Source organism: Stegodyphus dumicola, chromosome X1, assembly GCF_044657685.1.
Source record: "Stegodyphus dumicola isolate Sdum_Otavi_A_Nest chromosome X1, ASM4465768v1".
NCBI lineage: Eukaryota > Metazoa > Arthropoda > Arachnida > Araneae > Eresidae > Stegodyphus > Stegodyphus dumicola.
The window spans coordinates 109,091,832-109,119,053 of NC_140780.1; the positions used below are offsets into that span (position 1 = coordinate 109,091,832).

The 27,222-nt window shown below is 36.1% G+C and overlaps 1 protein-coding gene across 5 annotated transcripts in view; it reads right to left on the minus strand.

Annotated features, from left to right (window-relative positions):
- The window catches only part of LOC118201172 (proton channel OtopLc-like), a 70,005-nt gene continuing 42,783 nt past the window's right edge, over window positions 1-27,222 (minus strand). For all 5 annotated transcript variants that reach the window (XM_085807668.1, XM_035373218.2, XM_035373219.2 and 2 more), the window contains exon 7: window positions 1-25,514. In XM_085807668.1, the coding sequence (XP_085663794.1) occupies window positions 24,622-25,514 (893 nt within the window). In that variant the 3' untranslated portion in view covers window positions 1-24,621. The remainder of the gene's footprint in view (window positions 25,515-27,222) is intronic.

Consider the following 27,222-nt stretch of genomic DNA (forward strand, 5'->3'; position numbering starts at 1 on the left):
CATAACTTACAAAAAATATCAGCTTTTATTCACATAAAAATATATAAAAAACAATGAATAAGGAACAAAAGGATAAATGGCACCAAAATCCTAAAAATAATACTGATGCCATAAGGCATCATTTCTTGTGACTCATACAAATTATGAAGTTTTATGATATTTCTCCTGCTTTCTTGGCGTGGTGGTCTGCACACTGGGCGCGTATTCCAGAGGTCTGTGGTTCGATTCCTGGTGAAGGCGTTGCTCATTTTTCACCTCTCCTTCTTCCTTAATACCTAATGTCTCTACAGAGTACACAGAACTACACTGGTGTGCAAAAATTAAGTATGAGATGATTTTCTCAATATAAGTTGGGTAAAAGCTTTCCAAATCAACAGAAATAATACCATAAGATCCCCAAGATGTAAGGACATGGGTAATGTAAGCAAAACTTCCTAAAAAAGCAATTAAAATGATAGAAAAGAATTTTATTGAAAAAGCAGCATAGAGCACATTGCAACAGAAGGTCGAAACATCCATGCGACTACGTCCAGTCTTTAGTATAAATGATTTTCCGACTGCTGTGCAGGTTTCACATCATTTGTCCATGCTAAATATGAGGCTATCAATGAGTTGTTGAGACATCGCTGCCCATTCCTCTTGCAGCACCAAACACAGTTCCAGAATTGTTACTGGCAATAAGTTACGTGCTGCCACGAGTATCCCTAGAAAGTTCCCTACATGCTCGATGGGATTTAGATCCAGAGGCCTCGCTGGCCAATCCATGTGTTCAATATACTCGCTCTCCAACAGCTCTTTGATGGTAAATATGCGATGAGGTGGTGCGTTGTCGTCCAGGAAGAGGAATTGAGGACCCACAACACCTGAAAAGATGCATGTAAGGAAGGAGAACTTCCTTACAATAGCAGTCCCGAGTCAGTGGACCTGGTCAGTACGGCTACCAAGCATAATGTCTCCCCCAAACCAGTCCCTTTTGATCATGTTGAAGGGATTATGCATGTCCATGCTCTCTCCAGATGTCTACGTGTCTAAATTCACAACTCAGACTAAATCTGCTCTCATCCATAAAGAGTGCTTGCCCGTTAATTATTTGTCAAATTGTGGCGTTCCCTACACCGCAGAAAATGCTTTTGTGGCGACATCATTCGCGTTAATGAAGCGGCATCTGTGAAACTTCTCGCATGCAATTTTCTTTTCGCCAGAATGGCAACATGAAGCAACAGAGAAGAAAAAGAACAATGACTGATTTTTTTGTCTGTGTGCTTCTATATCTAAAAAATGTAAATAAATATTAATCTTATTGGAGTAAGAACAATGTTTAACATTTCCTATGTTCAAGACATCCACACTGGTTTACCCGGATGCGATTGAATTCAACTTATAAAGTGTCTGATGAAAAAAGAACGTACGATGTTTCTGTAATTTTACGAGATGTCACGGACATTATAAGCACTTTATAGATAGCCACCTGTTACCGAATAAATGTTACGGACAACTTCGTAAGAAGCTACTTACCCATTTTTAAAGTTCCACAATTTTTTTCCTGAGTTTGACAGTGGATTGAGTGATAGTTTTGATTTCCAAGTGCTTCTAGTGCGCATGGATTACATCAAGAATTGATGAATCGATTGTTTTAGTGTGTCTGTGAAATGTAAATTCCGAGCGTACGTGGGACTGAAATACTTCTAAAAATGAAATACTTCTAAAATTTAAAGTCAACTTTAAAAATTTAAATTTTGTTCTATATTGCAATATAACTTCAGCGGTAATGAATGCAGTTAGAATTTTCAGAATGCATCAAATGTGTTAAGAATAAATGAACTAGTTTTTACTAAGCAAACTTTAGCCGGAAAAGCTATAAAAATATAAAATTAAATAAAGGTAGCTGTACTTCCGTTAAGCCTAATTCTGCTATGGCTGAAGGAGATGAAAGTAAACAAGCCGAAACTAATGCAACATCTGAGACTGTCGCCAAGGTTAGCATCAAAATTCCTCCTCTTTGGAAACCTGACCCCAAAATATGGTTTCTTCAGATTGAAGCCCAATTCCAAAATGCTGGAATTACAGCTGATCAAACAAAATACGATTATGTAGTCAGTTCTATTGAAACAAGGACATTGTCACAAATCTCTGATATTCTCACCAAACCACCAGACAACGGCAAATATCCAGCCATTAAAAAAAGACTGATTGAAGTTTTTGCCGACTCTGAAACACAGAAAACCCAAAAATTTCTGACCGGATTAACTGGGTGATAAGAAACGATCCCAACTTCTCTGCGAAATGCGTAACTCGGCTGAGAAAGTGCCAGATGAATTTTTAAAAACTTTATGGATGCAACGACTACCACTTGATATGGGAAGCATTTTATCTGTAAGCAGTGATGATTTGTCCAAATTGTCCACAATGGCTGACAAAATATGGGAATTAAATCCCAATCCATCCCAGGTAGCATTGCATTGTTTTTTCCCCCATCTGATAACATTACCCCGAAGATTTACAGAAGCAGATATCAAACTTGACACTGCAGATAGCAGAAATGAATACGCGTAGAAATTCCAGTCCACAATGACAACGATACAGGTCGAATTCTAGAAATCGTTTCAAAAATAACAATGACCCAAATAATTGTTATTTTCATCAATGCTTTGGTGAGAGAGCGTACAAGTGCACCCCACCATGTAAATACCAGGTCTCGAAACAGGAAAACTGATTCCCCGGCCTTCGATGACGATAGAAAGTCAAGGGGTACAGCTGAGTTGTCTATGTATTCGTGACAACACATCAGCAACCCATTTTTTAATTGACACTGGAGCAGAAATGTCGGTTATCCCACCATCACCATTGGAAAAAAGAACTGTGCCTAAGCTTGAGTTATTCGCAGCTAACGGTACAACAATCAAAACATATGGTCAAAAATTATTGGAGCTCGATTTAGGGCTACACAGATCTTTCAAATGGCCTTTTATCATTGCAGACGTTAATAAACCTATCGTGGGAACAGACTTTCTTTCACATTTTAATTTGTTAGTCGATAGTAAAAACAGGAAATTAATCGATGGCACCACCTCATTAACGGCTAAAGGTACTTTGTGTAACAATAGCGTCACTCCTAAATTCATTGCTAATACTTTTCAAAACCCATATAGAGCCATCCTAAACAAATTTCCTGACTTACTTAAACCCAACATAAAAAACAGTAAAATTAAAGAACATGATGTGCAACATTACATCGAAACTAAAGATAACCCTGTACCCTTTAAAGTCAGAAGACTTTCACAAGAAAAGTTACTACCACGAAAAAGGAATTTGATTATATGTTGCAAGAAGGTCTCTGCAGACCATCAAAAAGCAGCTGGTTATGTCCATTAAAGCTCACTTTAAAAAAATCCGGTGACTGGAGACCATGTGGCGATTACCATGGCCTTGATGCAAATACTGTACCAGACCATTACCCACTACCATTTCTAACTGACTGTACTTACATTCTGCACGGAAAAACGATTTTTTCAACCATAGATTTAATAAGAGCATACCAACAGATTCGTGTTCATGAAGCTGATATTCCGAAGACAGCAATCATAACACCTTTTGGACTTTTTGAATTTCCTTACATGACATTTGGCTTAGGCAATGCTGCACAAACCGTCCAAAGGTTTATGAACACAGTGCTTAGCGGCCTAGACTTTGTATTTTGCTATCTCGACGACATTCTCATCACCTCTCCAGATGCTGAAACACACAAAAAACATCTTGAATTAATCTTCCAAAGCCTCAATAACTATGGATTGTGCATAAACATTGTAAAATGCAAACCTGGCTTGAGTAAAGTTGAATTTTTAGGATATGAAATATCAACGGAACGAATCAAGCCACTTCCATCCAAAGTTGATACAATTAAAGAATATCCTAAACCAGAATCCTTCACAAGCTTGTGCAGATTTTTGGGCATGGTGAACTTTTACCATTGTTTCATTCCAAACTGTGCCAAACTACAACAACCTCTGACAATCTTGCTTAAAGGAGTAAAGAAAAACAGCAAACAAATTCTAATTTGGACCGAAGATGCGCAGAACGCTTTCGCTGATATCAAAAACACACTGTGCAACTCTGTAATGTTAGTTCACCCTACCTACAGATGCATCCGATTCTGCCGTGGGTGCTGCGATTCATCAACTATCTAATAATGAAAAACAACTGCTAAGTTTTTTCTCCCGATCCCTATCACCAACACAGAGAAATTACAGCGCATACAATCGAGAACTACTTGCAATCTACCTAGCGGTGAAGCATTTTAAACATATTCTGGAAGGACGATCATTTACTATCTTCACTGATCATAAACCTATCACTTACGCCTTCCATCAGAATTTAGATAAAGCCTCTCCAAGACAAGTACGACAGTTGAACTACATTGCCTGAATTCACTCATACGCTACATTTCTGAAGAAGCATTGTAGCTGACACGCTATCGAGAATCGACACCATCGCTATCCCAGCTCCAATTCATTATACAGTTACAGGAGATTGGCAGGAGGATGAAGACCTCAGGATTCTCAAATCAAATTCCAATTTCAAAATAGTACTAATTCCTATTCCGGATAGCAATAAGAAAATTTACTGTGATACCTCCACTAATTTTAACAGGCCATACATTCCTAAAGAATTTCGCGAACAAGTACTTCTTTCTATACATAACTTATCCCATCCTGGGATTCGTGCAATAACGAAGCTGGTGACAAAAAGATTCATTTCACCTGGCATAAACAAAGACTGTCAGCAGTGGTCTAGAGCATGTTTGCAATGCCAACGAGCCAAAATTCACAAACATACCCATGCTCCAGCTGCTGAATTTAAAGTTCCCAATCAACGTATCAAGCACCTTAATATCGATACCGTTGGTCCTTTACCATCTTGCAAAGGTTTTAGGTACCTGCTTACCATCATCGATAGATTCACTCGGTGGATCAAAGCTGTACCTTTGGAAGACCAAACTGCAGAGTCCGTCGCAAATGCGCTCCTTGCGACTTGGATTTCGAGATTTGGAATTCCAGAGAAGATAACATCTGACCAAAGTCGACAATTTGACAGCCAACTCTTCAGATCCTTGAGCAAATACCTAGGCTTCAAGGCTAACAGCACAACGGCTTACCATCCACAATCTAATGGTTTAATAGAATGGCAACATCGAACCTTGAAAAACAGCCTAAAATCCCACCTGCAAAAGACAAATTCTTGGACTGACGTGCTATCTTTGATTCTTCTTGGCATTCAATCCGCCATTAAGGAGGATTTGCATTGTTGTTCTGCTGAACTTGTGTACGGTTCACCAATCTGTTTGCCTGAAGAATTTTTCAGTTATGTCCCCACTGTTATGCATTCAGATTTTATACAAAAATTGCAAAGTCACATCCAAAACCTAACATCAACAACCAGCCATGAAAAAAAAACAATTTTCATGCACAAGGACTTAGCAAATTATTCACACGTATTCATCTATAATAACATAATTTCATCTTCTCTTCAACCACCCTATCTCGGACCATATTTAGTTAAAAAAACGTTTTGAGAAATTTTTCAATGTGGAAGTTTCAGGTAAAATTAAAAGGATATCGATAGATAGACTGAAACTATGTTTCAGCCTCAAGAATGAAACAATAACAAATCTCCCGACACATGAAGCAGATAACATCAAAATCTCACACCTCCAGTTCCTGGAGACAATGATTCTTCCCAAGATATTCATCCTAGAAACACAAAAGCTGGACAAAGGGTGAGATTTCCTGCATACCTGAAAGATTACGAGGTATAACGCTATCACTGGGAAGAGGGTGTGTGGTGACATCATTCGTGTTAATGAAGTGCCATCTGTGAAACTTCTCGCATGCAATTTTCTTTTCGCCAGAATGGCAACATGAAGCAACAGAGAAGAAAAAGAACGATGACTGATTTTTTGTCTGTGTGATTCTATATCTAAAAAATGTAAATAAATATTAATGTAATGGAGTAAGAGCAATGTTTAACATTTCTTATGTTCAAGACATAAACACTACATCCACACCTTCTCTGATGAGGAGGCATTAATAGCATATACCGTACAGTTCGTCACGAAAACCTCCTAGCCATGTAAATCGTAATATCGGTCATTCAACCACCTGTTTTATGCATCTTTAGATTTATTGCGCTGTTTGGCGACAGTTCCTTCTTGCCTTTAAGGTACCATACCAGTCGTCTGCTGCTATGGTTGCTCGTGGGTGACCACTACTGAACCACCAGACAGCTATTCGTGTAGTTTGAAATGCTCTCCAAAGTCGTGCTGTGAGCAACCCGAAATCTACAGCCATACTTCGACCTCCCTCAGTCTTTCCAATGATTCAAACCTTGGGTAAAAGCATCCAGATGTTGTCCAACAGATTTATTGTTCGGCATTTCACATGGATGCAGCAACTCAACGTCATTTAAACTGATATATGCCATGCAATAGCTCCCCCATAATGCTAAGCTCACACCTCCAGCGATCTTTATACCCCTCCGACACTCCTTTAATATGTCTAGCTGCATATATGCACATGTGCTAATGTACCTGACTTCAGTCGATCTCCTGAATAGTCTTTCAATGCGCTCTGCCTCTTTGTTCCACTGATAAGCTAATTGTTCAATTTCCTCCTTTATTTTTGCACACATCTATTTCAAACAAAAAAGTTTGCTAACTACAACTTTCAGACAAAATGTTTGTTACAGCAATACTGTTTATTTCATAATGAGTAATTCAGGGTTAAAAATTAACTTTAATCCTTTGAATTATGACACTTTTCATTCTCTTATAATATTTGTTTTTATATTACGTATCAGTGTTTCCAAACTTTTTTACTTATCACTACAGACTTTAATTTACAGGCTGTTTCATATTAAAAGGGACAAAAATAATAACATAGTACAAATTCTGTAACTGATTTATTACACCAAAACAAATTAACTCTGAAACTACAATCGTACAAGTTCTATCTGGCAGCAGCAAAAAAAAAAAAAAAAAAAAAAAAAAAAAACTTCCGGTTATGAAATCGCCACAACAGGCATTGTTAATCAAAACAGTGCCATCGATGTAGGATGTGCACTGTGTTTTGGAATATGCCAAAACATTGCCCTTTTAGCATTGTTTAAAGACATCTGCCATGAAATTTGATAAAGAATCACCACATTGTCACAACATGGAATGGTGGGTGAAGCAGTTTCAGGACAGGTAAGAAAACCAGCCAGGACAACGAGCATCCAAAACCCCAAGTAGCTGAAAAAAGTAGTGAAATGTTTTTATGAAATTAAGCAAAACTGGCATGTTGTGCAAGTTCTAAACTCAAAGCACCTAATGTAAGTGTGGCATGTGTTACAGAAACGTCTATGGCCATACACCTTTAAGATGGTGCAGATGTTAAAATCTTCCAACAAACCATTGTGCAAAGTTTCCTGTGAGAATATGCAAGATAAGCTGGACTAAAGTATCTTCTTTAACATATTCCTAACTTCGTGCATTTACTGAATTATCCAAACTCTAATTAGATAACCAATTGGTCATTTGAACTTTAAATATAACTGTTTTGTAATCCAGTATCTGATTGTATTCCAGTAATAATTCAGCTAATTTCTTGACAATCACTAGAATTTGTTTAATATACTCCATTGCACTTACTAAATTAACTGAACACAATTTAGACAACCACTTAGCCTCTGTGCATTAATTATTACGATTATTGTGCCCCAGTATTTAAATGAAATCAATTCATTATTTAGCTAATTTCCTCTTAAATCACAAATGCATCTTGTTTAATGTATTACTTAAGTCTTTTGAACTATAAATATATCAGTTTTTATAACCCAGTAGTATTGTATTTATCTTGTATTTCAGTGTTTGATATTGCATATTTTAAAATATCAGTTATTCTAATTATACAACTAATTAGCTTTTTGGTAATTTTAAGTATAACAGATCCAGCAACTTAGTGACTCACAAAGATCATCTGGCACTCTGCTTAGCGTCACCATATTATTGAATGCATTTGTTTGTAAATTGTTAACTAGTTGCCTTACTATATCAGCCCATTATTAATTTCCATGTAATTAAACCATCACCCTCTAATCACCACATGATGTTTATAGTCTAATTTCCTCAATGAGTAAATATGTCACAAAGGTTTATTGCACTTATTTACAAGTATTTTGGGCAAGTTACTACTCATTACTTTTTAGTGTCCTTTAGACTTGATTTATTTTTAGTTTTTGATTTATTGCATTAGTTAAATAACCGTTACTTCGGACACTGTTATACAATAGTATTAGTCTCGTGTTATTGTAATAATTTTCCTTTAGCATATTCTTAGTGCCTTGACATATTTGATTAACTCTACTGGCACTGTAATGTACATTACCACTGTAATGCCACACACTGGTATCAATCACAAATCTTAGTTTAAGTACAGTGTTTTCCCAGTAAACCTACTAGGTTTACACACAGTCTCGCTGCTCTACTCCAAAAATCTCAGTAAGCTTCTCAGCGATACCCCCAAACATTAACAACTAGTATCATAGCACACCATTACAAGACTATGTCATTGAAAAACCTACATACAGCTCAAATCCCAACCTTGCCGAAATAGATGAACTGAGTGAAAGAATTGTATCAGCAAACATTGCTGCCATCAGAACTTCAGGAATCAATGCAAACAACCTGCATCTCAATCTGAACGAATATAAACAGAAGGCAAATAAGAGCTACAAAAAACGCATGAATATTATCAGATCTAAAAAGAGCATTAGATTCATAATACATCAAGTTGAAATGGAATCACTTATTTCAGCTCTAGATGAGATGAAAAAACTCTTAATCCATGCTCAGTATGTCATCAGATCATTTAATGATGACTTAATGCCAAATACTCAGGATCAGCCTCACAGCAAAAATATTCCATCTTCACTCCAAAAAATCCAGTCATAACAACCAGATACACCATGCTACAGAACACGGAGGCAAGCTCTGATGACGAACGAAGACAATTACACCAGGCACTCCCTCAGAAATTCACCAAGAACCCAACACGAGTTCATCAGCCTATTGCTGCACTCCAGAAAAAACCAGCTAGAATTCAGGGACAATTCCCATATCCAAAAAAGAACAAGATGACAACCCTCAGTTGATGTAAAACCCATCTTTCCCTAGAAATACCATATCCACCACCAAATCGTACACAGACGTAAGCTGAACAGCCCCTTCGATCAACAAAGATAAAGTGATCCTTATCTACCCCAAAGATGCAAGACAGGTTAATACATTCCAAGACAAATTACAGGAAATAATACTACTACAAAAAATATGTGCAAAGATCCAAAAAATAAATATGGTACATGAAATAGAGCTACCACTGCAAAGCAAAGGAAGACATACAGCTGATTAACAATGCAATTATGTAAAACATGCCTGTAAAAAGTGTCATCAACAAGAAAAATTCCAACACCAAAACTCATAATACATCAGGTCTCACAACACATAGAAGACCAACTGTGCACCGTTCTAGCCCAGCAGACAGACAACAACGCCAAAGACATCAGAACTCGATTTAAACTTAATGGACTGAATAGTACCATCAAAATGGGTTATAGAATTCTCTCCCAAAGGCTTCAAAAATTGCATGGTACAATGGCAGATCCACACTGGTTGGACATCAAATAAAATAACAGAATTCACCGGAGTGAGAAGATGCTTCCATTGCCAAGATTTAACACATAAGAGCCATGGACTGTGAATACAACAGCCGCTGTTCTTTCTGCGGCGGAAGACATGACAATACCAACTATACAGCCTACCTTGCTACAAAATCAACAAAACTAGGACAAACAAATTTCAAGACAGTATAGCGCAGGAGGAAAAAGCAATACTACAGTCTTTCGAAAGCAGCATCTCCAAATATGACTTACTTGATTCATATTTACACAAACAATATGAGCAGTCTTTTAACCCTCTCAGCATTACGACCGGAAAATTCCATACAGAAGGTTACCTTCCACATTCATTATACATGAAAATTTCTGCTAGCTTTTAATGTATCGGATTTCAGTTTGGATGTATATTGCAAGAAAAGGAATCAAGGTACAAAATGAAAGAGTCATTTTTTAATTAAAATCAAGAAAATATCACTTAGTCGTGACATTTTGAGGAACTTTGAAATTTCAGGGCTAAACCCGTAACGCTCAGAGGGTTAAAGATAAAACTACCCCAAACTTCCAAAGGCACATTACAAAAAACAAATCCTGAAAGTGAAACTCAAATCATGGCAACAATAAAAACCCTTACGGTCAACTCAACAAGATCGCAACAAAGAAAATATTCAAGCTAACACATCTGCATCTCCCCATGAACAAACCAAGCACCACCAACTTCTGGCAAAATTAATCGCCATAATTTATGATTTTAGGACATGAAAACCCACATGGTGTAATGGAACGTGAGCATGATTCTCCAAGGGAGAATGTTTTCTGGGAAATTTCCAACAGTTGTGTCTGAGCCTTTTCGCTCCGGTGAAAAATCAATTAACGGCTGCATCTACCAAGATATGTTATCAGAATGGCTCTTCCCTTAGTTGGAGGAAGTAGTTCCTGGCTTCATTTTGCAGCAAGATGGGGCTCCACCATATTAGCATAAAAACGTATGCCAATACCTGACCAATAGTCTACCACATCCTTGGATTGGTCGTGCTTGGGTCAAACAATATGCCATTGTTTTGTTGGCCACCGAGATCCCCAGATTTAACTCCTTGTGATTTTTCTAATGGGATTTTGTTACACACAAATGTGTTTGTGCTCCATTTCCAGGACTTACGGCAACTGAAGCCACAGATAACTATTTCTATGCATAACGTTGAGTAAGATGTCCGAAGAAACTGCTATGCGTTTCTCTTCATTTTTCCCGGATTACTTCTTGCTTTTCTGAGGAGCGTTCTTTTTGCTGCTTTTAAGTACACTCTGTGTACTTAAAAGCACAGAGCGCTGTGTTCGGTGCGACTGAAATGGAATCATCATCGGTTAGTACGGTGAATATTTCTCCTACGGAAGAAAATTTTCCACCATTATGTGCTACCTCGGATGAAAATGGCGAGGGCACTAAGTGGTGTGATATTATGGAAAGTGTGGGTAAAATGGATACCAATACTCCTGCAAATCCTACGGAAAATGTGTTTGGGGAAAATGATACTGAATCAATTGAATTTCTTCGGAATGAGGATCGACTCAATCCCACGGATATAAATGTTGTGAAAAAGTGTGTTTTGATCAATGTGCAACTTGCGAAAAAATTAGATCTGGCTCATGCGGATACCGTTATTAAATTCTACGGTGTGTGTCTGGAGAAACTTCAATCAGATATACAACGTGATTGTGCATTATTGGATACACCTGTGTTTCTGTCAGAAAAAATTATTCAGGAAATTTGAAAAAATGTGAAAATGTACCAAGAATACTCTGTCGACCTACAAGGTAAGTGCACATGGCTTTGTTATAATTTGTATGATTCAGCTAAATTTGTTCTAGATGAAAATTGAAATTCTAATGCTAGCAAAATTGTCAAGAATAAGCGGATAAACTCCGCCAAATATGCTGAAAAAAATAACAATGGTTTTCAAAAACCCTCCAAAACGGCCAAAGGTGTTAGGCCGACTCAGCCCCAGGCCATATTACCTCTGCAAAATAAATTTGCAAACTTGTCTGTAGAAAATCCTAATGTTGATGATAACAGTGAAATTTGTAACGACGTGCAAGATGAGCATATTAATACCTGTATTGAAAATGTAGTGAATAATGTTACTGTTATTAATCCTAATGTTGAAAATGTAAATGTATTATGTAATACTGATAATATGGATATGGTTACGAGTTTGAAATATTTCTTTCTTTGAACTTTTGTGGCAACGCTGCGAAAGCGTGAGTGGAGATCGTCTAGGCAACGAGGAAGAGAGAGTTTCACTCTTGACCTACACAGCCATTAAGCAACGATGCTTCTGTTCTCGGTACGAAACATGTAACTGTAATTTCTGTAATTATAAATAGTTTTGTTCATTAAAGTTTGTGTTGTAAAACTAACTTACAGTCTACTAATTCGACGGATACACGTAACATGGTCAACATCAACCCGATGAAATTCGAACTGTTTTAAAACGAAAATCTGAAAGACGAAACGATTAACGAGAAAATGGCTCCTGTGGAACTTTCGCAATTAACAGTCTTTAATCGAAAATGAGGATATATAAAATCGCAAATAACGAGAATAAAGTCATTCTTACAAGATGAAGTGCCAGTGGATAATACGGATATTATTCAAAAGCTTCAAGCAGTGGATAAACTAAGTTCTAAATTAGAAGATTTACACAACGAATGCTACAGCATGCTTTTGGATGTTGATTTGCCAGCCTTTGAAGCAAGCCTCGATGATCTGCAAATTGACCTCGAAACATGCGAGGTAAGCTTTAAAAAAATTCTCAATCAAAATTCTATTGCAAATGTTACAAATAGTCCGTCCTCTGGCAACTGTAAAGTAAAATTGCCGTCAATTAATCTTCCCGAGTTCTCAGGTTTATATGCCGAATGGCTATCATTCAAATCACAGTTTATGGCATTAATTGATAATAATGGTCAGTTGTCAGAACAACAAAAATTATATTATCTTCAATCAGCACTCAAGGGTAATGCCAAACAACTAATAACGGTAAATGATACATATAATAGTTTATTCGAAACATTCGAAACAGTAATTTGCGATCCTTAAAACAGTTGGAATTACACGCAAACCCTCTTTGTGAAGCAATTTTAATATATGTAATTCTTCAACGAATAGATATTGATACTCGTAAGTTATACGAAATGGAATTAGGTTCTGAATTACAGAGCTGGGCAAAGTTTACAGAATTTATAAACAAAAGATGCCAAGCTTTGGAAAACGTAAACAAAGGTATGGGAGGAAATGAATTTAAACGGGAATTAACTCCAAAGTTCAAAACGCTAATAGTAAAAAATGACAAAAATAATTGTATGTTAGGATGCACCAAATCACACCCCATTTTCAGATGTAAAAGGTTTATTGAATCAAACGCAGACGAGAGAAAAAATAAAGAAAATAGAAAGTTTAATCTGTGTTATAACTGTCTTGGATTTCATGCAATGTCTAAATGCAAGAAAATTCATTTAAAGTGTAAAATATGTAACAAAAATCATAGTACAATGTTACACGGAGCAAATTTCCCGTTCGAAAGGCGAAAACAAAACAAAAATGAGGATGATTTATTATTGACAGTGGAGCCGATGAAGGGGGAAAGGACAGGAATTTTGAAACCAAGTGTTGTGCAATCACCGGTGCCAGATGGCTCAGTTAGCGAAATGCAACACGCTTCTTGTTTTTATTCACTTAATACAAACAAAAATGTTCTACTCTCCACGGTCAGAGTTAATTTAAGGCTATCCAATGGGAAATGGTTAAAGTTAAATGTGTTATGTGATTCAGCCTCGATGCGAAATTTAATAACTGAGGAAGCAGCTGATTTATTAGGCTTTCAAAGATCGAGATGTAGAGCAGATTTAATTGGATTGAAAAATACTGTAGTTTTGATTACGGAAAAAATTTGTCCGTGCATAGCTAACAACGAACAATCTTTCAGTAAGGAACTCGAATTTTTAATTTTGCTGGAAATGTTCCAGCTGAAAAAATAGATGTCAAAAATTTAAAATTGCCAGAAAATATAAAGTATGCTAATCCTAAATTTTATTTACCTAAAAAAATATTGCTTCTTTTGGGAGGTGACGTGTTTTACGAATTATTAAGGGGAAACCAAATCCAGTTAAGGGGTAATTCTGTCACTTTAATTGAAACAGTTTTCGGATGGATGGTAGCAGGTTCTATTCCCGTCGTGTCTCCAAGTAATTCTCAACGTTATTTTATACAAGATGGTGTTGATGAGGGTTTAAGACAATTTTGGGAATTAGAATCAATTGGTGTCCTCCAAAGTGTACACTCAGATGAGGAAGCTAGGGCCATAACACTCTTTAAGAATTCTGTGTGTTATAAGGAGGGGAGGTACGGAGTTGGGTTACCATGGAAGCGCGACTTTAAGGAATTGAGTGATAACTTAGCAGTTGCCAGGAGACGACTAGTACATTTGAATAGAGAATTTGAGAGATGCTCAGAACTTTATAACGACTACAGAGAGATACTGAATGATTATGAAACTTGGGGTATCATCGAAAAGGTTCCAAATGACAAGGTAGAAAGTGATAAGCCCTTGTTTTATCTACCATTTTCAATGGTTTACAGAGACTCCGTCAGTTCCAAGAAACGAATCGTTTTGATGCCAGTGCACATGAACAGGGTGAACTTTCTCTGAATGACTGCTTATATGCTGGACTTAGCCTTAACCCTCTGATATTCAACATGCTTGTCTTCTTCTGTTTGAATGCGGTGGTCATCTTAGCAGATATCGAGAAAGCATTTCTGCAGATATCTTTGCACGAAAAGGATCGAAATGCAGTACGATTTCTGTTTCCAAGTAAAAACCCAGCTACAAATGAGCATTATGATATCCAGATTTTCAGATTTTGCCGTGTTCTGTTTGGTGTCAACGCCAGTCCTTACTTGCTGTCTGCCACCATTAAAGAACACATCGAAAAGTTTTGAGAGTTGCATTCCGCGATGGTGGAAATGCTCGATAAATGTCTATATGTCGACGATTTTGTTGGAGCTCTCGACGTCTCATCTGCCTTTCAAATGTCATGTGAAGCCAAAAGGATTATGGCTGATGCAGGAATGAATTTATGTAAATGGAGTTCCAACAGCAAGGAACTGTTACAAATATGGGAAGGCAAAGGGTTCAAAATCCATCCCATTCATTCAGAGGCCAGTCCTACTGAAAAACTACAAAAGGTTCTCGGTCTTCCGTGGCACGTGCATCAAGATTACATCACTATTGATGTGAAAGATTTACTTGAGTATAATAAAGAAGAAAGAGTTACAAAAAGAACTGTGTTAAAAAAAACGGGAAAATTGTACGATGTGCTTGGTCTTCTAACGCCGTTTACAATCAGACTCAAATGTCTACTCCAAGAACTGTGGCTTAGAAAGTGTTCATGAGATGCAGAACTTCCAGCAGACCTTCAAACGTATACTCAATGGAAGCTTGAGTTATCTGATATTACGAATTTACAAGTCCCTAGGATGATCCTCGACGGTAGCCTAGGTGAGCCAACGAACTTCAAATCCACGTCTTTTCCGATGCCAGCCAAAGGGCGTATGGAACTATAGTGTACTTAAGAGCTATAACTAACCAGAATGTTTTGTTTTATAATGATCTGCTTAAAATTACTAATAATTTTTCTAAACTTATTTGTATAGTTTCTTATGTTTTTAAATTTATTTATAACTGTAAAAATCCTAAAGACAAAAAAGGTGGGTATCTGAAGTGTCAAGAGTTGAACAATTCAGAATTTGTTCTCTTAAAATTTGCCCAAAGTGAGTATTCGGAAGAAATTTCTGCCTTAATGAAAGGTGAGAATTTAAAAGGTAAAAGTAAATTAGCTTCTCTTAATTGTTTTCTTCATAAAAATGGTCTTATTTGCGTTGGAGGACGAATAATCAATTCTACTGTTAACGATAACATTAAACATCCTATTGTCCTCTCATCTAAACATACCTTAACTTATATGATTGTAGAGTATTTTCATTTGAAATATTTGCATGCAGGATCCCAGACTTTGCTGTACCTAATACGGTGAAGGTATTGGCTGTTAAACGGTAGGAAATTGTGCAAATTGGTGATACATAATTGTGTCACGTGCACAAAGAACAAACCAGTTGTAGAGCAACAGTGCCTAAAGAACGCATAGAACCTTCTCCTGCATTTACGATTACTGGCATAGATTTTTGCGGACCTTTTTATGTGAAATTCAAAGGACAGAGGAAAGGGGTATTGAATAAGATTATATGTAGCAATTTATGTATGTTTTTGTACTAAAGCAATACATCTAGACTTTGTGAGTGATTTAACATCAACAGGTTTCATTGCTAGTTTGAAAAGATTTTTCTCTAGGCGAGACAAGGCTTCTAAGATTTTCACTGGCAATGGACAAAATTTAGTTGGCGCAGATGCCGAACTAAAAAGACTTCTGAAAATCGTAAATTCTCCAGATGAACAATTGGTTCAATATTTCATGGAGGAAACGATTGGCATTTTAACCCTCCAGGATCTCCTAATTTTGGAGAATGGTACGAAGCCGGCGTAAAATCTTTTAAGTATCATTTAAAACGCATAGCCGGAAATTCTCATTTTACTCTGGAAGAATTCATTACAGTATTAGCGGAAATTGAAGGAGTTCTAAACTCCAGATCATTGACTCCATTGTCGGCTGATTTTGATGACTTTGAAATCCTAACCCCAGGGCATTTCCTTATTGGGAGACCCATCACTTCCATCGCAGAACTCCCACTTACAGATATCAATGAAAATAGGCTTAGCAAGTGGGAAAAGGTTTCCAGATGCTCTTAAAGAATCTGGAAGCTTTGGAAAAGAGATTACTTAAATAATTTGCAACAATGCCATAAGTGGCAGTTCAGTAAGAATAACATAAAGGTTGGAACCTTGGTGCTGGTAAAGGAAGAAAACCTACCATGCACCAAGTGGTTAACAGGAAGAGTAGAAGAAATATTCACTGGAAGTGATGGGAAAGTAAGAGTTGTGAACATACGCTTGCCACAAGGCAAGATACTTAAAAGATGTGTACGATATATTTGTGTGTTACCAGTGTATTAATTATTGTATTTAAGTTTCATTTCTATATTTAATATTACTATTGTACTTTGAGTGTAATTGCTGTATAACTTTCATTTAATTTTATATTGTATTGTTTTATAAATGATAGAAATATTGGATTAAGAATCCAATCGGCGGGGAGTTTTATGAGTTTGAAATATTTCTTTCTTTGAACTTTTCTGGCAACGCTGTGCAAGCGCGAGTGGAGATCGTCTAGGCAACGAGGAAGAGAGTTTCACTCTCGACCTACGCAGCCATTAAGCAACGATGCTTCTGTTCTCGGTACGAAACATGTAACTGTAATTTCTGTAATTGTAAATAGTTCTGTTCATTAAAGTTTGTGTTGTAAAACTAACAGTCTACTAATTCGACGGATACACGTAACAGATATTAATGCTGGTGTTGTAAATCCTCAATCAGGAAACTCACATCTGCAGATAGACATGCAAAAATCCCCCTATTATGGTCAGGCCCAAAGTGGGCACAAAATACTATGACTTTCTCAAGGAAGTATTGAGCGAACTACCAGAATGCAAGCTTTTTGGCCGCATTACTGGTGAATTTTTGAATGTGGAACCATCCACTCCAAATGACCATAGAACGCTTAACGAATTCTTCTTAAAGAACAAGGTTGAGCACTCTGTCATAAATCCAAAAAACAAAAAAACAGTAAAAGTCCTCATTCGAGGCCTTCCCATTGACGCTGAAATAAGCACTATCACAGAGGCCTTGCGGGAGTTAAATTTTAATATCAACAAAGTAGTACAGCTTACTAGATTTCGAACTAAGGCATTAATGCCCCTTTTTCAAGTTCAAATATTTCCTGACAAAAATATAGAGGAAATATATAAAATCAAACACCTCATGTATTTTAACGTTACTGTGGAGAAATATATCTCAAAGAACCAGGTTCCACAATGTCACAATAGCCAGAAATGGCACCATTCTTCTGAAAATTGTCATGTCGTACCTAGGTGCGTTAAATGTGCCGTCTTCCATAAAACTGGCAATTGTGACAAACCTGGAAAAATTGAAAATCCTGTATGTGTTAACTGCCTCGGGCTACATGTCGCTTCATATGGGGGGTGCCCTAGGTTCCCCACCTACAAGAAAGTAAATAAACCTGACAACATCAAGCCAGGAGTCAGTTACGCCCAGACAATCAAAAATGTAACTACCAGCAATGACTCTGCTACAAGTGTCTCTGCGGATGCAGGTCATGTAAAAGTGCAAAGCTCACAGAAAACTTTTATGTCTGTGCATACTAATAAGGATAGTAGCACTCCTGAAAATACCGAAACTCAAAAATTTAACTCTGAAAATGTAAATCCTGTTAAAAAAAATTGTACTAATGAATATCTTTGAACTTATGAATGTTATGAAGGAAATCGAAACTATTTTTGGCTGCAATATCAGTAAAATTATCAATATCTACAAAAGCAAAATGCCTGAGCTCAGAAAATGTGACAACATTTTAGATAAAATTAAAGTTTTACATTTAATTCTGGAAGAAATCCACGGGTTAGCAAATAATGTGTAATTATGGTTAATGGACTTGTAATTGTCACATGGAACGCAAATGGATTACTCCACAAACTTGATGAATTACGTATTTTTTGTAAATGAACATTGTTCTGACATTTTAGTCCTACAGGAACACAAGCTTAGTCCACATACTACTTTCCAGATTGCCAACGATTGTTTATACAGACTTGACCGAGAGAGGACAAGCAGACATCCAGGAGGAGGACTTATTATCCTCGTCAAGCGCTCCATCACCACACAACACTGCCACAGCTTTTAGGCCTAGAAGCCATAGCTATCACAGTCACCACACTCACTGTTATCTCCGCCTATGTAGCAAGCAACAAAAGATCCCAAGCGAATATTGCGCAGGATTTTGAAGCACTATTCCAACTCAACAGAAAAACAATAACAGGCGGAGACTTCAATGCACACCACCGCGCATGGAACTGCAATCGCTCAAACTACCTAGGCACTGTAATTCACCATTTTGCCACCGAGGCAGGTATTACCATTGCAGCTCCAGACACCCTAACATGCTACAATGGCAGATCAGCCAATGTTCTGGACTTTTTTCTCCTTAAAGGCTGCCACTTCAGATCCATCCAAACCCTCACCGAGTTATCCTCTGACCATAACCCGGTCAGAGTGCCATAACCGGCAGATACTCAACCCCACGGTCATGATACAGGTAGGGACCTCTGTCTGTAGCACACCACACAAAAAGGCCTTCATCACTAACTGGGCAGGATATGCCAAAGCCTTAAACAACACCACACTACACATTCCAACAGCCCTCATGGGTGATGAGTTAGACGCAGTGGTCAACAATTTCACCTCTGACCTAACAACTGCCCTGGATGCCAACAGCACTCCAGTCTCTCATAGGCAAAAGGCTACTGACCCGGAACTAAGGAAACTCATCCAGGAAAGAAATGCTGCCTGAAAGGTGTGGCAAAGATACCGCTTCCCTGCTGACAAGACCACCCTCAACAGACTCAACCAGGTCAGGACTCGTACTCACCAACACACACAACGCGACTAGACCAACTACCTCACTTCCCTTTCAGCAGATAAAAGCTCTGTCTGGAAGGCAACTGCTAAGCTTAAGAGATGCCACACCAATATTCCGCCCTTAAACGGCCAACAGAATATTGCCCTCACTGAAATTGAGAAAGCTGAGTCACTAGCTGATCACTATGCTTCTCGATTCTGCACATTTCTCACCCTCAAACAGAACACCTGGTTAACACTACACTAACAGAATTCCTCTCAAAACAACACACGAACAACATTACTCCTGTCAAACCTTCAGAGGTCTACGGCTACATCGAAAAACTTCTCATCAAAAAAAGCCCAGGAATAGATAAGATCTCAAATAAAATGATCAAGTGCATGGGAGTCCTCATGTTGCTGAAACTGGTATCCATCATAAATGATATGCTACGACTGGGACACTATCCAACGCCCTGGAAAATGGCCATCATCATTCCTGTACACAAGCCTGGCAAGACACCAGCAGAGCCAGCCTCCTACCGGCCTATTAGGCTCCTGTCCTCGCTCAGCAAGGTAGAGCTGAGCACATCATCATGCAAAGAATCCTTGGCTACACGGACCTGTATAATATCATCATCCCTCAACAGCACAGGTTTAGAAAAAAACACTCACCGGTCCACCAGCTGTACCGAGTGACAGAATACATCTCCCAAGGACTACAGGAACGCCAGACTACAGGTGCCACCTTCCTCGATGTAGCTAAAGCCTTTGATCGTGTTTGGCTGGAGGGCCTCATGTACAAAATTATCTCTCTGGGTTTCCCAGAATACATCACAGCCATCACCTACTCCTATCTTAAGAATAGACACTTTATCATTCGTGTAAACAGCAGATACTCAACCCCACGGGCTATCAGGGCCGGTGTCCCGCAAGGGAGCCTCCTTGGGCCCATGTACTATAATATCTACACAAACGATATCCCACAATCACCACACACCACCCTGGCAATGTACGCCGACGACATGGCAATTCTCTCAAAAAATGCATCTCCTGGTCCAGTTATACAAGCACTCCAATCACACATCCACACACTCGAGTCCTGGCTCACTGCCTGGAAGTTCAAGATCAACGTGGACAAGTCTGAGGCTATCTGGTTCACGAAAAGAGTTAACATTGACTCTGAAGACTGTATCACCATGTATGATACACCTGTCCAGTAGACTAGGCAAGCACGATACCTAGGCATTACTTTAGATAGGCGACTCACATGGATCCCACACATTACACAGCTTATTGCCAAGTTCCGTGCTCGTAAACAAACACTTACCCCCTTAATTAGCTGGAACTCCGTTCTCTCTATAGATAACTAATTGCTAATTTACAAAACCCTTTTGCGTCCCATACTTTCTTACGCCTGCCCTGTTTGGGGATATACCAGCTATACAAATATTAAGAAAATCTAAGTGTTACAGAATGTAATACTTAGGCAAGCAACTAATAGCCGATGGTTCATTCGGAACACGGCAATGCATGAGGAATTTGAAATTCCTACTATTTATACTCACTTTGCCCTACTGGCTGAGAAATTCTTTAATAACATCCCCAGTATAAACAATAGTACTATACCTGTCATGCAATATGATTTTACAAATGAAGCAAACAGTAAACGGCCAATTCCGGTCTTAAGATACTTATTGTAATTTAATATATAAATTATCTACTATATACACTCTCCCCGCTATTCTGTGCCTTGATTTGGATTACCGTCTGTTGTATATATTGTATATAGTGGTTTTTGTATATTTTATTATTTCTTATTACTGCATATGTTGATATTTAATTATGTAAACATGTGGTCACCACTTGGACTCTGATTCTCAGCAAGAAATAGGCAATTTCTTTTATCCACTTATGCCATTGCCATGAGTGCTTATCTCCGCCAAGGCCTTACTGGAGTATGTTTTTTTCGGACTCTCTCATCGTTTCTCCCCAGATTTTTTGTGTTATGAACTCAAATTTGATTCTTTGAATTTTTTTCCTCCAACTATTTGTAAACACATAGATTCGAAAATCGTAAAACAACTATGCCGGGATAGCGTCATAACGCGGGAACCCGTATAGCGATAAACTCGTCGAGTTTGCCTGACCCGAAGTGCTCGAATCATTAACAAAGGATAATCTATCACGAATGTGGCAAGAACTACAATACCACATAGACATTTGCTATGTCACTGGAAAGGCACACATAGAACACTCATAGAAACTTTGATAAATATAGTTCCTCTTTGAATATGATTTGGCAAAATAAAGCAATTAAAGCAGGTATGTTTTCTTTTTATTCCGTTCAATACGAAACAGCCTGTAGCTGCAATTTTTTGAGACCTACAAACATATATGTGTTCTGATTAACAAGAGAAAAACAAGCATCTTAGAAGAAATTAACGTAATAATTACTGTTATGTACATGCAACTAAAAAGATAATTACTGGGTGTCCTAAAAGTAGTGCCAATTTTGAAGGAAAATTGAAACGAAGATAATTTAATTTTAGTACACATTTATTAAATTATATGTTCTATAACCTCCCTCCATCATTCAGGCAACTTAAAAATTCTGTTCCTTTAGAATGTATTCTAGTGCTTCATTAATGGGAAAATTAAATCCTCATTTAACAGCCCAAAACAATTTTATGCATCAGATAATAAACAAGTTACAGTAGAGAGCTACGAAAGAAAAAAAAATGAAGGTTCGTTATTCAGTAACAAAGGACTAGATAAAGTACATTTCAACGTGTAGACAGAACACATTTACAATAGTAATACAGTACAGATCAAACAGAAATAAAAAAAAAAAAAAAAAAAAAAAAAAAAAAATCCCAAACTGAGATTATATCAAGATTAAATTATACAATAAAATTCACACAACAACTAATACAGTTACAATAATGCCCAGTTGCAAATATAATGTTACTTTTTTAAACATAGCAATAAAGTCTCTTAAACAAAAGCAAATCAGAAAAATTAACAAAAAACACTAGAAACAGATGCACACAATGAAGCAAATGCTTCTGTTTGATAAACTGATAATTTATAAGAACATAAAAATAAATGAGATTATCTAACATTATTACAAAACAGATATAAAAACCAATAATAACAATGTGGAGAGCACTGAAAATTACTGACTTACGATTAACTGCCAGAAGCTCCTAAAAAATGTGAAAAACATAATAGTAAATCTGTTTTATCAACAGAAAAAAAAAATTATTCACATTGTCAACCAAAATTTTGGAAATAAAATTTTATACATACATATAATTATTTATTTTTATCATTATATCTGCTTAAATACTGATATAATTGGATAAAGGAATCACAGCAAAAAAGTTACACTAAACAACCAGAAACCTATATTAAACAAATCAAGAATATGCATATTTAGAAAAACAATGCACTTATTCACATTTCCATTTTAAAACCCGAGCTTATTAAAGACACTCTATAATTAAATTATAATCTATAATCAAACTTCAAAACACAAGTGAATAGTTTATGCTACCATGCAGTAAGTGTTTATTTTGTGATCAGAGGTAAAATTACCAACATTTAGAAGAATCAAAAACAAGTGAAAGCAGATTAAGTCATGCAAACTGTGCCAATGATTAACGGTTGGATTTAAATAAAAATTTTGGGGCTAATCAAAGTAGGCAAGGATCTCCATATAAGAAATTTACATGCTGTGTAACAAATTAAGAGGAGGAAAATAGTGCACATGCAAAATGTACCATTGACATTCTTTAACGCAAGCCAATTTACCTTGCAAACAAGACATTCCAAATTCACATAAACTTTATTCGTGTCAAAAATACAAATTTGTGAAAAATTTTATGATCTAATAATACTGACCTGACATCTGAATTAATGAAAATTTTGGGTGCTTTTACTGCAAATGCAATGGAGTTTAAGTGATACAATTGAAACTTTGTGTATAACTGATATAGTCAAGTCCTACAGACATCTAACTAAAATTACATTCCTGCAAATTTCTCTTTATATGCATTTTTAAATTAATGTACTGAGTAAAACATCATACTTTCCAGATATGCAGGGCAGTGGATAAAGCCTGTTGCTTGGATCCTAGGATCTTTATCCCAGATGAAGGTAACAAACCACATTCTCACACAAAAAAATATATACACATTCTCTAAGAGATTCATCAGAGCTACATCATTACTTAGTTGCACACATTATTTTGAAAAAGATTAAGAGCAACTTCATGTTGGAGTAAATTAACTACCTATAACCTTTAATAACAGATAATCGGTATAATGCTTAACCCTCTGAGCGTTATGACCGGCTTTATATGGTCATCAGAAGTTTTGCAACTTGGCATATATTAGCTTATAATTCAAGATATTTTACTTTCTTTAATAACATAAATATCATCTTAATGAATGTAAGTTTATGAAACTATAGACTAAAATAAGTAATTATACAAACTCAATTAATACATGCTGTTTAAATACCGGTCTTCATCATGGATCTAAAATCCTGTGCCGCTCAGAGGGTTAATTTGCAAGGATTAAATTCTTTTACAAATTTGCATTTTGATCTGTTCAATTTATACTTGCCCTCTTCTTTCTTAGCTACTTTAAAATTTATGACGGCTTTTAACACGGAATTAGGTATAGCTATGATAAATAATAATACTTAAGAGTCACTGGCAAATACAATAATTTCAAAGATTCTTCAAACAAAAACTAATACCTTCATAAGTTTCAGAAAAAGTTACTTTATGTAAACATCATCTGTATATTACAAAATTTAGTAACTGGATTAAAATTAAAAACCTTGGATTATGTGCTGTTACTGATTTGTATCATAATGCCTGTCAGAAAAGAACGAACCACTGTTTTTAGATGACCTTAAATGGCATTTAATAACATTTATAATTAATGGTTATTTGACAGAATTGATGGTTTTTTAACAGAATGAGCTATTATACAATTATGCATAATGGTACATGAAACAGTCTGTCTGTTGTCTTTCTTCACATCGCTCACATTGGTTACTCGCCTTCTCATTATACAGAACACGAGAGCTTTAGAAGTTTATTCATAAGTGGTTATTCAGATTTTCAGCATATACTTTAAGATGAGGCTTAGTAACGTTAATGATTAACTATCTCACAGGCAGAAGCATTAAGTAGCCTTTAATTATTATCTTGAAGAAAACTCCGTCCTGTCTTATAAATGTTTCATTCCATTTAAGGTTATCAGTAAGATACGATCCATGCCTGCAGAAGAACAGAGGCAGAATAAAATCTAAAATATACCAAGAAAGGGATAACCAATCGCATCATTATAGGCCATGCAATGTTTCCATAAAATTTCACTTGCAAGTCACTTTTTGCATGATTCCACAAAATAAAGCAGTCCAGCAACCACAAAGAAATATTACAAAATGCAAGAAAGAAAACTACTTGCCTGCCTGGCTTTACATACATATTTGAATTATCTATTCTTTTTCTCGATACTTCAAAAATAAACACATACTGTGTACTAGCATGTAGCATCATAAGTATAGCTTCACATGAAATAAGAATGCTTATAGTGTCATCAGATAATGCCCCAACAATTATATTGCAAGAGCCATATATATAAACTGAAATTATTCCAGAAGTTTGGAAGAGTTTTATAAACCGAGTTCTACAATTACACTTACTTACAGACATCCTTTTAACCTGAGTAAGACCCAAAATTGAAGCACAAAATGATAATATAAATATTATACAATATATACTTCTAAGAACAATATAGTTCATATTTCTGGATGTTAAAAACATAATTGTAATTATTATGCTTGATACAAGAATGAGGAATCCACAAAAGAGACCTTTAGTTGATCGATTGCAGATTCCATTGTTGTCCCTATCATATGGAACATATGATGTAAAACTGCATTTCTTTGTATCAGGCCTAGACTCTTCCCATATTAAATATAAGACACATACTACTACAAAACAATACTGAGATGTAAATGGATACAAAAATGTAGCTGCTTTCTCAGATATATTTCCAACAGTAGAATTTAAAAGGCACATTTGGATAGCAACAGTATCAATCACTTCTTGATATTCAGATGTTCTCCACCAACAATTGGATGTAACTATGAAAATTAAAATAATTTAATCTTTTTAATATGTATTCTCAAAAAACAAATTAAATTACACTGAACGAAAGCAATAAACTCTGCAACTTATATATGCATTATTTGCAACACTTCAGATATAAAAGTATGTACATGAATATAAAAAATTCTGAACATAAGAATATCACATATGACAAATGCATGATGAGTTTGTATGCCTACAACAAAGTTCTATATATAATATTATAATTTGCATTCTGCACAGTATAAGCAATTAAGATCTGGAAGGGGGAGGAAACCAATTTTTGTGGAAATTGAAGTAATAATGGCCCTCTTGCAGGTAATAGGAATAGCTTCTATATTATGAATTGACTTTAGAAGAAAGAGTATTCATGTCTGCAACGGTAAACAGGAAAGCTAACATACCCCACAAATCATTACCTCACCCATTTTATAATGCTTTGTCTGTGATGCACCCATGGTTTTTTTGGAAGAATCTTCGTCCAATAATGCATCTTTCCGAGTATGTTATTTCCAAGACGGAAAATGTTATGATGTGGAAGTTTGTATCATTCCATGGCATTACAAAGAACTGGGTTTAAAAAATGAGAGAAACTTTGGCCATTGCTGGAAAAGGCACCAGTACATGGCAGAGGAAAATATACAAGTCCAAAAGAAACTATTTCTAAAATAATCAACTTTATCAGCTTCAACAAAGTGAGAAAGTCTCAATATTTCTTAAAACGAGTAAGAAGATACGCCTGCCAGAGTTAATATCATAAAATGATATGACATGTACACTGCCCCTCCTCCAAAAAACGAGGGCTGTTAGTTCTACTGGGCCGATTGACTAAATTCAAATTGTGTTTTTTATGTCTCGAAAGTGAGACTTATGATATATATTAGATTTATGCACTGTTCTAATATAAGCATTTTGACACAAAATGTGACTTTTTCTGAAATGACATACCAATTTCTTTTTCCATATTTCAATTCTACGATTCAAATTATGCCTAAATATTAAATTTTGTAAAATTTGGTGCAAAATTTAAAAATTTACCTTGGTACACTTTTTTCAGTTTGTGCCAAAAACAATTCACTTGGTGAACTTCTTAATTTATAGCAATCTATTTTCCTTTCCTTTTTTCACTTTCAAACGAGCAGGAAAAAGTCATCGTCCATTATTTCACATAATTTTAACAAACTGCATAAACCACATTTGGCATTATTATAACTTATAACAAACATGCCAAATTTCAAAATGCGCCAATATGTAAATTCACATATATCCTAGAAAATTCTGAACAAAAAACACATTTTTTGCAGGTATGCTTAGAAATACATCTACTTTAAGACGATATGTTATAATTCAAATGTTTTTTCAAAAAATTTATAAAAATGATTTAAAAATAAATCAGAAAAAAGGGTGAATTTTATTTGGAATGAACCTAAATTTCAAAATGTGAAAGGAAGAATCAAAAATTATAATAAAAAAAAGAGATATTAAAAATATACATCAAATTCGATTAACATTGAGGAGTTAAAACCTTAAGAGCTAATTTCTTGAAAACTACTCGTGCGATTTTTACAAAACTTGGCATAACTTGAGTCGTAGAATCAAAACATGGAAAAAATTGGCATGTCATTTTAGAAAAAGTCAGATTTTGTGTCAAAATACCTATATTTAAAAAATTTTTATACAGTACAAAGTCCATAATCCGGACTT